The 12,977-nt window shown below is 29.3% G+C and overlaps 2 protein-coding genes across 2 annotated transcripts; both read left to right on the top strand.

Annotated features, from left to right (window-relative positions):
• Positions 1-645: 645 nt before the first annotated feature.
• Positions 646-2,095, top strand: LOC106340422 (dirigent protein 25-like). The gene has a single exon (XM_013779300.1). The coding sequence runs from the start codon at positions 791-793 to the stop codon at positions 2,000-2,002; it is 1,212 nt and encodes a 403-aa protein (XP_013634754.1). The 5' UTR covers positions 646-790; the 3' UTR covers positions 2,003-2,095.
• Positions 2,096-8,299: 6,204 nt separating this feature from the next.
• Positions 8,300-9,650, top strand: LOC106337711 (abscisic acid receptor PYL8-like). Its single transcript, XM_013776844.1, has 2 exons — positions 8,300-8,918; positions 9,026-9,650. The coding sequence occupies exons 1-2, from the start codon at positions 8,781-8,783 to the stop codon at positions 9,236-9,238; spliced, it is 351 nt and encodes a 116-aa protein (XP_013632298.1). The 5' UTR covers positions 8,300-8,780; the 3' UTR covers positions 9,239-9,650.
• The last annotated feature ends 3,327 nt before the right edge of the window (positions 9,651-12,977 follow it).

Genomic DNA, 12,977 nt, shown 5'->3' with positions numbered 1-12,977 from the left:
TAGTTTTATTGATGCATGTTATATATTAGTGCTGCATGTTTTATGTAACATTTTAATGATGCACGTTTTTAAAAATTTCCATTATTAAAATTATGCACGTAAGGATAACTCATGAGTTTTTTTGGTTGATTAAATGACATTATGTCCAAATTTATTTAAGGATATTTCATTAAGGTAACTGAAAAAAACAAACAATAAAATAGGAAGTTTAAATTTATTTAAGCATATTTCATTAATGTAACTGAAATGACAAGTAATAAATTAGGCAGTTTATTCATTTTAGGATATTTCATAAATGCAACTGAAAAAGACAAGCAAAAAAAAAATTTAATTAATGAAGTAAGAACATTTTCAAATAGGTATTTCTCTTTTAATAATATAGACGTAATCCACTAATGAGAATTGATGAGATAAATTACCGAAATATTCGAATTCTTATCCTGTTTTGAGACAAATCCACGTAGGATTCGGTTAGAGAATCAAAGCAAAAAAGATGCGCAAAATTGTACCACCCTACGGTTTCTCTTATTGCACTCGTTTTAAGCACATTATCTTAACCGGAACTAATATTCGAATCTTGGGGAGAAGTTAGCTTAGTTTTAAGGTGGTTGTGTATATTTCTTCTCCAAAACCAAACCACCAGATAATAGAAAAAGCTGTATCACCTGCTCCATTTCATCCACTCCATCTTTTTCTACTAACAAATTTTCTTCATATGTATATATATATACCCTTGGGATCATTTAGCTGAAACAACAATCTTAGCTTCTCTGATCATCTTTCTTGTCCAATGGCAGGTCAAAAGATACTCTCCTTCCTGGTTCTAACTCTCCTTGTTAGTTTCACAGCTGCGGCTCGACTTCTTGATGAAAAAGATACGTTCCCAGCCACAAACACCCCTGGCTCAGGTCCCTTCCCTGGTCCTTTACCAGCGTCTGGCTCAGGTTCTGTAGGAACTGGCTCGGGTTCTGCGGGTACCGGTTTCAGTTCAGGAACAGGATCAATACCATCAAGTGGTTCAGCAGGTGCTGCTGCAACTGGTCTCGGTGCCGGAACAGGGCCAGGCTCATCAAGTGGTTCAGGTCCTTTGACTACTACTGGTTCTGGTCCTCTACCAATCGCTGGCTCTGTTCCTGGTCCTTTACCGGTCAATGGTGGTCCAGGTTCCTTGCCTGCCACTGGTCCCAGTCCTTTACTTCCTCTACCGGCTGGTGGTTCATCCACTGGTCCCGGTCAAGCTCTTGGAGGTGGTGCAGGTGCCGGTACAGCTCTTGGTGGTGGTGGTGTAGGTCCTGACCACACACTGGTATTTTTCATGCACGATATACTCGGCGGCTCAAACCCCACGGCTAGAGCCGTAACTGGAGTCGTTGCGAACCCGGCTTTAAGTGGCCAGCTCCCATTCGCTAAACCCAACGGCGCAAACCTTCCTATAACCAACGGAGTTCCAGCTAACAACAACAACAACGGTATCGTCAACAACAACAACGTCCCTCTTCTCGTTGGACTTGGTGGGACCACGGCTAACATCCTCCAGAACAACGGAAATAACGGTAACAACAACCTTTTAAACGGTCTACCGGTTGCTAACGGCGGTCAGCTCCCGAGCGGTTCCGCTCTACAGATGCTTATGTTCGGGACAATGACAGTGATTGACGACGAACTAACTGAAGGCCACGAGCTCGGGTCTGGTTTGCTCGGGAAAGCGCAGGGGTACTATGTGGCGAGTGCGGTTGATGGAACTAGCCAGACGATGGCGTTTACTGCCATGTTTGAGAGCGGCGGTTATGAAGATAGTATAAGCTTCTTTGGTGTTCATAGAACAGCGGCTTCGGAGTCGCATTTAGGAGTTATGGGAGGGACCGGGAAGTATGTGAACGCGAGAGGATTTGCGATTGTGAAGACGTTTACAGGATCTAGCGGGACGCAACAGCAGCAGCCGCATCAGTTCACTGATGGACTTGAGACTGTTCTTCAGTGTACTGTCTATCTTTCTTGCTAGTTTTTATTTAATGTTATGTTTGGAGTTTGTGAATGTTTGGTGTGGAATGTATGTGATATGTCATTTGTAATATAAATGTGAAAGAGTTGTGTAAGAAGATATACATATTTGTTTAATAACAATACAGTATTATTTAAGTTTTTTTTTTTTTGTCACATTTCTTAAATTTTAAGTTAATTGTTTCAAATTTCACTACTAAGAAGGGCATCAAATCCCCGATTTGTTTTTTTTTTTTGTTAGGCAAAACACATTTTCATTTTTTTTTTCTGTTTACAAAGTATATAAAATATTAAAATCACAAGAAAACCATATACAATGGCAAGGGTAGGCAAAACCCCAACTCGAAAATCTGAACCGGAATGGATCCTTTATCTTTAGCATTTTGGGTTTTGAATTTTACTCAAACTAAATCTGTATCCGAACAGATATTAATAAAAACTCCGAAATTTCAAAACATCAACAAAACATACCAAACTCGAACTCAATATCGAATAAATATCCAAATATTCAAAGATTCTAATAAATATCTTAAAATAAGTATTTATTACATAAATAACTAACTCAAATACTATGCTTAATGTAAATTTTAGTGTTTGGTCAAATGTTGAGATTTTTTTAGTGTTTTAGAATTGTATTGAAGTTTAATTATAAATAAGTTTGCTTTGGAGTTTAAACAATATTGTTTTATTTTTAAAATATAAATAACATTTCATATATATATAGAGTTGTTATTGCTACTTTAGTTTTTTTTCCCTCTTCCTCTTTACAATTATTTCTAAATAATGTCACCATCTTATGGTAGTGCAAATTGTTCAAATTTGCCAAATTTGTGAACTAAAGTGTTGATTTTCTAATAATAAACAAGTTTTTAAATAATGTAAACCCGAATTAGAACTGAACCTATATTTAAAACGGCTTCAACTTGGTTTGAGATGTGTTATTATATCTGAATTATCTGAGGAAATCCGAACCAAATTAGAACCAAAATTTTAAAATATTCAAATGAGGCTAAATTTCATCTCTCTAACAAAACGAAAAACTGATTGAATTCAAACTAAACCCAATTGGCCACCCAAATGTCTATGAATAATGTGTGTTTTCGATTTATAAGCAGTTTAAATTTTTTGAAGAAGATTTAAGTTTTAATCGATTACTAGGACTTCACTTGCATGTCCGTGCGGGTACTTATTTTTACTTTTATGTACATGAATATTATTTAAATGTTTATTAGTTAATATTTTAAATATTTATCTTATTTTAAAATTTTTATAAACACAATAATTAAATAGTTAACATGCTCTAAAAAATATTGACTTTTGCGCTATACTAAATCTTCGACAAATATTGACCCATTAATATGTTTGAGTAACTTTTCTCTTAACACCAAATTATTTCCCTAATTTAATAATATTTTAAATATTTTGATTAAATATGGAGCATATGGCAAGATTTAATTAAAATTTAATATAGATATATTTTATTGTTGAAAATAATTAATGGTAACTGAAAAGGTTATAAATATATTTTAGAAATATTTGATATATATATATATATATATATATATATATATATATATATATATATATATATATATATATATATGTATATTAAGCGAGATTTAGATTGATTAAAAATGAATATTCGTTTATAAACAATCTATATTATTCTACAAATAATTCAAGAATATTTAATCTTAGAATATATAGATTTTATTGTTGAAAATAGTTAACGGTAACCGTAATGGTTAAACAAGTATTTTTTTAATATTCAAATTACATATATTTTAGGCCTTACAAGTTAAATGTGTGAAAATTATATGATACTTGAAAAATATTACATAATATTATTAATAGTCGTTTTGAACTTGAATTTTTCTAAAATTTAGGTAAGTCATTTTAGGGAGTATCTTGAACATAAAAATTTAGCTAAACTTGATTTAGGAAATAATTTAATAAAACAAGAAAGACAATGATTATTTAAAATTATGATTATTTAATACTTCAGTGGAATGGAAATGTAAATATTAGAAAAAAATTAAGGTCAATTCAATTTTGTACTCTTATTTTAATAGATTACTAGATTTCGATCTGCGCAATCGTGCGGGTTTTTGTTTTCATTTATTTTTATATAATTTTTTTTTCAATTCTAAATTGGTATATATTATAATATATGTGTCTATCAATTTTTAAAATATAATAATTTTACAGTATATTTTTTATTGAATATATTGTTTTAAACTTTCACATGTATTTGTATCTTCTTATATATATATATTTTCAGATTATTATTTGATTATTAAAATCATAACTATATATATAAAGATTAGTAAAATATTGTTTTATTGTCATACTCAAAGATATTGTACATTCACAAATTTAGAAAGTTTTTTTAAAATTAAACATTTCGCTTCATAGATTTATATTATCGAGTAAATAATTAAATATTTAGTTTTTTTTTTAATTTTAAAATAAAATATATAGTTTAAAATTTGTTTTCATTGGTTTAAGGTAGTAAAGATTAATAATTGTTAGATAACATGATTTTTGTTATTTTAAAAAAAAATCTTTATAATTTTAAAAGTTAACATTAACAAATATTTAAATATTTAACATATGGAAGTATAGTATTACAATATTAAATTATATCTATTTAATATATGATATCTATATAAATCTAATGTATCATCTATTCTTTAAATTCAATTATTGATAGCTCAATAAAATTTTTTGGTAGACCCAAAATTTAAATGATAAGATTAGACATTAAATGTAACATGAATTTAAAAAAATATGTCCATTAGGTTTATTTAAAAAAAAAACACACATCAATCAAGACTGTGACTTCTGTTTTAATATATAAGATATTTTTGTTTTTTTGTTTTGATTCGGTTTAAAATTAACAGTGAAGGTCTAAGCAAAGGTATTGTGGGCTAGCAAAACTTATATTATATGGGCCTAAAGGGACTACAAGGCCTATAACTATCATTGTGCGAGGGAAAAATACTAAAGATGCTACTACTGTGAGATAGTCAAATTCTAAAACCGTTTGCACATTTTTTTGGAAATGAAAGTCATTCTGACAAAGTTCGTTTAAAAGTCAATTATTAAATAATAACTTTATTTAACAAATTGGATGTTGAGAAGTAGTTAAGAAAAATTCATAAAAAGTTCTCCAGGTTCACTTTGTTTTGGTGTCGTAGTTCGTTTAAAATTTGCCAATTATTAAATTAATAAGAATAATAACAATAAACGTTTGAACTATGGAATGATAAAAAGATTGAGACAATGTCAAACAGATTTCATTTGTATGGCTCAAATGAAGCAAAGCATGTCATGTTATAAAAGTGACATAATGATACTCTATCATGAGTTGCCGTCATTGGAGATTTGCTTGGTGGGAAACGTGAAAGAAGAGTATTTGACATAATGATGAGATTTGCATGGTGGAAATTGTGAAAAAAAAGTTTTCTAGAGAAATATCCAAAATTATACGAATTCACCCAAAATATTACTAGAAAATTACTAAATAGAAATGTCTAATTATCAGTTGATGATAACTAAAGAAATTCGAATATCTTCAAACAGTATATTAGTTTATACTCTATTTTCAGGTTACACATGCATTTAACTATATATGTCTTCACTTCCTCACCGATTTTGATTGTTTTTATTTTAGGGTAAAAATTGTAGATTTGTTAGTAAATATTATAAGATGTCTCGTAAAAATTCTAAAGCAAGATTCAAAGTTGGAAGGCGAAAAATAGCTGTAAGAATTTTTTTTCTTAAATTAATTCAAAATTAAGATTGTATTTTCATAATAAATACTAATACTCCCTCTGTTCCATATTGTAGAGTAGTTTTAGTTAAAAACACTAATATTAAAAAATTGTTGCTTTTGTAAAAAAAATTATTTTAATTAATAAATTCAACCTATTATAAAAAAGTTAGCATTATTTGATTGGTTACACAATATCCAATAAAGAGAAAATGTACATTGAAATATGAAAACTACTTATATTATGAAACAAATATTTTTTGCTAAAACTACTTATAATATAAAACAGAGGGAGTAATTGTTATTATATAAATATTAATGTTTGGTTATAAATTTGTATATTCAATTTTTATGCCTTAGGCCATCAGCATAAAGAAATTTCTGTATATTCTTAATTAAAATAAATCAACTAAAAGAAAGAAAAAGTTTAGAAACTTTAATAAATACATGAAAAATGTCATGTTATAAACAGATATCAATATGTAACTTTTAATATATTTTTAAAATACAATTGTCTTCTTTAATATAAATAAATATTTCAAAATCGATTGAATTTTTAAACAATAAATAATCTATAAAAATCTTCAACTAAAAACATATTCAATGTAAAATTCCAATTTTAATTTTAAAATGGAATAATTTTATAATGAAGTTAGATTTTGCTCTAACTTTATTCTATTATAAAATAAAAATAGAGTAATAAACAAAATTTTAAATCACTATTATATTTATTGAATAAATCTATTTTTTACTCCATTAAAAATGAAAAATAGAGTAAGTTTAGAACATTTACTATTCCAAATTTCATTTTAGAATAAAAAAGGGAATGAAGTTTTAGAGATTTTATAAGACAATTTGGTTTATTGATCAGGGGCGGTCATGGGATTACGAGGACCACAAACAATCATAATATGAATTTTATTTGACTATATGTTTGAAAAATCTGCCTACAACAGCGTACCAAATTTCTCTAGAAAATCGTATAAGATAACTTTTATTTTTCGTACCTTTTGGCTTTTAAATCTTTCCGGCCGCCTAAAGAGTTTTGGTCTAAAGTTATGCAAAACTTCCACAAAACAAATTTAAACAATACTTTTTGATCGATAAATTAATAAAATGATATTCATGTGTATTCGTTGATGTCTACTCCTGAAATTTCCCCCCTCCGTCCTATCAATGACCCTGTTTTAAGAGCGGCCGTATACTCTTACACCATCTAAACATAAAACATGAGATTTATAAAACAATTTCATACGTTGGGATTAGTAACTTTTGATTACTTACACTAAGCAAGCTATCATTAACTAAAAACATGTCACTTCAAAATGTTGTTATGTTTGGAGAACCAAGTTCGACCACCGTGAATGTGATTGAAAGAGGCACATGTCCCTACGACACTACAGCAAAGATAACTTTGATCATAATTTGTATTTTAAATGTTTACTTTTCACTATTTATGAAACTATAGAATATCGGTAGCACGCCAGACATTCAATGGTCCTCATGTTTCGCATCACATTATTCACCCTTTTTCTCATTTTCTCCGATCCCCACAAATATGCAGGGCACGTGTCTATAGATGTCTTCATATTATTATATGCCCCATATAAGTTATAATGTCAAGCAAACAATAAAGTTAAAAGTAATAATCCAAACGAAAACATCCTAGAATTTCGTATGGCCGGTTTATAAACAAACTTTATATGGTGCGTAGGTCGTATTTGGTAATTATAGCTAGCATTAGGATCAATCATATGCCTCAACAACGTCAAACTATTACTCGCTACGTTTCAAATTATAGGATGTTTTACAAGGTTTATATTGTTTCTATTTTGAGATTTTAAAATTAACTTTAATTATAACTTTATTGAATACTTTTTTACCAATAAAATTTATGATTTTTTTATAATTGGGTGTATGAATTCAAAATTATATATTTAAAAGTGATTTTTAGAAAAATGTAAATTTTTTAATCTTGCATCAAACCAAAACATCAAATATTATAAAACAGAGAATACAAGTTATTGACGCCAAAAAAACTAACTAGTTAAAATTTAATTGTTATTCGTAAGATAATATATTAGAAATTTGGTTTCAACATTTAAAAACATTAAAACCAAAAATAAATTAGTCAAAGATATGCCAAAATCCCATATAGATATGTGAATCTCTCATCTAGTTCTACTGATTGTTTAGTTATAGAAGTTTTTTTTTCTTTTTAGATAAAGATTGGTTATAGAAATTCTTATTGACATGTCTTGTATATGGTCGGATCCGGTTTCATTAGTTAGCCGGGATCTTGTTCATTTCTTATATACTTCCTCCTTTTATGTATGTTTTAGAATTTTTTTTTTGTTTCAAAACTATATATTTTGTATTTTTCGATGCATTTTATTATCAATAATGATCAATTGTAAATTTCAAAAACATTAATTAAATTTCTTGATTTCTTATTGTCTTGGAACTATAGAAAACAAATAATCGCAAAAACCTATGTATTTATAACTAACGTTTAATATGTTTTTATTAATATGTCTGAAAATTCTAAAACATGTATTGTTTTGAAACAAGAGAGTATATTTTTGTGTGTTTTATAACTCCAATAGTATTCTAAGATTTGAAATCTTCTCCAATAACAAGATCTTTCTAACTAATTTTCTAAATAACATTAAATCTTTGTGTCGTTTAACTTATTGCATTTATCATCTGTTTCTTGCATTATATTCTTCATTTAGTGCTAGATTGGGGCGAATAGATTTGACTAGATGATCTACAAACTGGTTATGATGAAGGTTTTCTAAATCTCTTGTGGTAAATGTAACTGAAGTAGAGGGAAAGAGATGATTTAGAAATTTTTAGATTTTATAATAAAAAAGGAAAATCTTTTGTATGCATTAGGTTTTGATCATCTGTTTGGTTATATTAGGTATGGTCCCTTGTGAGAAGATTCGATCAGCCACAGAAGTACAAACCATTTATCAGTAAATGTGTGGTGAAAGGAAACATGGAGATTGGTACTGTAAGAGAAGTTGATGTAAAGTCAGGATTACCAGCTACTAGAAGCACTGAGAGATTGGAGTTGCTTGATGAGAACGAGCATATTCTCAGCATGAGGATCGTTGGTGGAGATCACAGACTCAAGGTAAACGCACCAACCTTTATTTCTTTCTTTTTTTAAATCAATGTTTCATTTGTATTAAAACCCCATTTTTTCTAATTCATGTTGCTCTGTTTATTAAATGTGATTAGAACTATTCATCAGTTATCTCTCTTCACCCTGAGACCATTGAAGGAGGAAGAATAGGGACGCTTGTGATCGAGTCCTTTGTGGTAGATGTACCAGAAGGGAACACAAACGATGAGACTTGTTACTTTGTGGAGGCTTTGATCAAATGCAATCTTAAATCTTTAGCTGATATCTCCCAACGCCTTGCGGTTCAAGACACAACAGCTTCCACATGAACAGAGTCTAAGAGAAGAGAGAGAGATTGAAGAAACTTAATGAAATGTGGAGTCAAGAGAGAAAGATTCGGTGCGGTGGATGAAGCTTTCAAAGGGAAAAAGAGAGTGTCTCTTTGAGGATGGACAAGGCAAATAATAATCGCCATTTTACCGTTTACATAATAATAAGTTTCTTTATTTAACACTTTTTTTTGTTTGTCAATTTGATGAATATTTTTGGTTTCTTTCTTCTCTGAAGATCCAAAATATGATTTTGGAGATTTGGCTTTTGCCACCACTTGCAGGAATCTTTACAATTTGCAGAGAGACATGTTAAAAGATGTGATCATGGGGTTCCACTCTTCTTCCCTTTTTTTTGTAACACTTAAAAGTTGGTTGCACCCATAATGGCCACAGTTCCTTCTTAATTTTATTTTTTCTACCTTTTTTTTTTGTTTTATGATTACTAACTTTATTGAACCAATAGCATCTATGGGATGTGAAAATCTCCATTAACACTTAAAAGTTGGTTGCACCCATAATGGCCACAGTTCCTTCTTAATATTATTTTTTCAACCTTTTTTTTTTTCAATTGTTTAGGGTTTTGGAAGTTGATCTCGGATTTTAGGTTGTTTGATTGAACATTTTAGGATTGAATGGATAGTTTAGGATATATAAGTTAGGATTGTTGTTTTAGTTTTTTTTGGAACATTTTTTGATTTTTAAAAACGTTTTTTGATTTTTTAAAACGTTTTTTTTTATTTTTAAAAACGTTTTTTGATTTTTTAAAACGTTTTTTTTTATTTTTAAAAACGTTTTTTGATTTTTTAAAACGTTTTTTTTTATTTTTAAAAACGTTTTTTGATTTTTTAAAACGTTTTTTTTTATTTTTAAAAACGTTTTTTGATTTTTTAAAACGTTTTTTTTTATTTTTAAAAACGTTTTTTGATTTTTTAAAACGTTTTTTTTTATTTTTAAAAACGTTTTTTGATTTTTTAAAACGTTTTTTTTTATTTTTAAAAACGTTTTTTGATTTTTTAAAACGTTTTTTTTTATTTTTAAAAACGTTTTTTGATTTTTTAAAACGTTTTTTTTTATTTTTAAAAACGTTTTTTGATTTTTAAAAACGTTTTTTTGAAAAAAATATAAATATTTAACACCATTTTTCTTCATTTATAAATTTTAACAACATTTTTCTATATTTATAAATTTTTTATAATTTTGTATACATATATATATATGTAAATCATGTATAGTAAATTTTAAAATTTTTAATATTTTTTTTTAAGTTTCCACTAATAAATATTTAACAACATTTTTTTTTTAAAATATAAATATTTAACAACATTTTTCTTCATTTTTAAATTTTTAATAACATTTTTCTATATTTATAAATTTTTTATAATTTTGTATACATATATATATATGTAAATCATGTATAGTAAATTTTAAAATTTTTAATATTTTTTTTTAAGTTTCCACTAATAAATATTTAACAACATTTTTTTTTTAAAATATAAATATTTAACAACATTTTTCTTCATTTTTAAATTTTTAATAACATTTTTCTATATTTATAAATTTTTTATAATTTTGTATACATATATATATATGTAAATCATGTATAGTAAATTTTAAAATTTTTAATATTTTTTTTTAAGTTTCCACTAATAAATATTTAACAACATTTTTTTTTTAAAATATAAATATTTAACAACATTTTTCTTCATTTATAAATTTTTAACAACATTTTTCTATATTTATAATTTTTTTATAATTTTGTATACATATATATATATATGTAAATCATGTATAGTAAATTTTAAAATTTTTAATATTTTTTTTTAAGTTTCCACTAATAAACTATGTTTGATGGGTTAATTTTTTTTTTTTAGGGCCGAGGATGAAGCCCGCCCCGCAGCCCGTCTTCGACGTAGTTCGGTGAGCGGTTCCCGTGCATCGGTATCGTCTCATGACTCGGTTCCGGTATATATTCCCGCTCCAGCTCCCTCTGCCCCTCACGCTGCTGCTCAACAGGATCCGGGGGTCATGCCGGTTCATCTATTGGTTCAACAACCAGGTCGAGAGCATCTCCCGTTTCTCCAACTCAACCCACGACGAGGCCATAGCACTTGGTTAGTATTTTTTTTTTTTTGTACCGTTATATTTTTTGCTTTAATTAACTTGCTAACTTGTATTTTTTTTTAAAGGTTCACCAAGTCGAAAAATGGCATTAGCCGGAGCATCAACCAGATGATGTACTCCATGCTCCGTTTTGGATATCCAAAGTGGAGTGTGATCCCTTCCGACGAACGAGAGTTGTGGTTTCGTCAGTTTGCGGTATAGTAACCCTTCATTTTTTTTAAGTTTTTACATTTTTTTACATATATTTACTTATTAAATTGTGTTTGTTTTGTAGCAAGAGTTCAACTGGCACTCCGATCTTACGGAAACAGTCCGTAAGAAATTCAACGAAAAGGCCATGGACTCTTACACAAAGCAGATAAACGCGTGGAAGACAGTTTGGCAGAAGAACAAGAAGCCACGGTTCATCAACGGGGGGGTGTGGGAGCAGTTGATAGCTCATTGGGAGAGGGAAGACACTGCAGAGACGTCTTCTAGGAACTCCAGGAACCGGAAGAGCGATCGTGGCGGGAAAGGGATGTATGTGCACAACCTCGGCGCTTGCTCCATGTCTACTAAGGAGGATGAACTTGTAAGTTTTTTATTATTATTTATCTTTATATTTTTTAAATAAATATTTTATATATTTTTTGGCTAATAATGGCGGTTTTTTTAGATCGAAGCAAATGACGGTAATCCCGTTGATCGTCTCCAACTCATTAAGGTGGCTCACACTAACAAGACGACGGGTCAAATTCAGGACCCCGTGATCAGAGGTGTAGTTGATTTGGTGGAAGCTGAGATAGTTTCTCAATCTCAGCCTCTCTCTGATGACGGCGACTCCACGGGAGCTTCAACCAACCTGTCTCTATTGCAAAAAATGAGATGGTTGAAAAGGTAATTTTTTTTTATTATTATATTTTTTTAATAATGTCGATTACTTGTCCCTATTTACTTACTTTAAATATTTTTGTAGGCGGTTCCTAAAAGGAAAGGAGGCCGTTTAGTTGGGTTGGCCCGTCGTGCTTCTTTGTATCCGGCATCTTCTTCACAAGCTCCGTATGCCGATCCCATGATTCTCGAGGAGCTACATGACAAAGATGAACGGATTGGGGCATTGGAGGAGCAGAACACCACTATCCTTTCGGAGAATGCCACTATCCGTTCGGAGAATGCCACTATCCTTGCTGAGTTGGCATCCCAGAAGAAGTTCAACACCGAGATTATGCAGAAGCTAGATCGTTTGATGTCTTCGAGTTCATCTTAGTTTATTTCGGCTTTTTAGAACTTTCGGAATGTTTTTTTTTTATTTCGGTTTGCATGAATTTTAAACTTTATGAATGTTTTTTTCCTATTTCGGTTTTTATGAATTTAAATTTTATAATATTATTAGTTTTAAATTTCTGATTTTTTAAATTTATTAATATCAAAAAATATATAAAAATGCAAAATTAATTTGAAAAAAAAATGGGTATATACCGACGGACAGTGGTCGTCGGAATATACCGACGGACATATATCCGTCGGAATTGGAATTTACCGACGGACAACGGTCGTCGGTATACTCCGACGGATATATGTCCGTCAGTATATTCCGACGACCACTGTCCGTCGGTATATACCCATTTATTTTTTT

Source organism: Brassica oleracea, chromosome C4 (genome assembly GCF_000695525.1).
Source record: "Brassica oleracea var. oleracea cultivar TO1000 chromosome C4, BOL, whole genome shotgun sequence".
Lineage (NCBI taxonomy): Eukaryota > Viridiplantae > Streptophyta > Magnoliopsida > Brassicales > Brassicaceae > Brassica > Brassica oleracea.
This window is presented reverse-complemented; position numbering and strand designations above follow the sequence as displayed.

Coding starts and splice junctions, on each gene's coding strand:
- LOC106340422 (XM_013779300.1), top strand. CDS start 791: ATGGCAGGTCAAAAGATACTCTCCTTCCTGGTTCTAACTCTCCTTGTT.
- LOC106337711 (XM_013776844.1), top strand. CDS start 8,781: ATGGAGATTGGTACTGTAAGAGAAGTTGATGTAAAGTCAGGATTACCA. Junction 8,919..9,025: donor GTGGAGATCACAGACTCAAG/GTAAACGCACCA, acceptor AAATGTGATTAG/AACTATTCATCAGTTATCTC.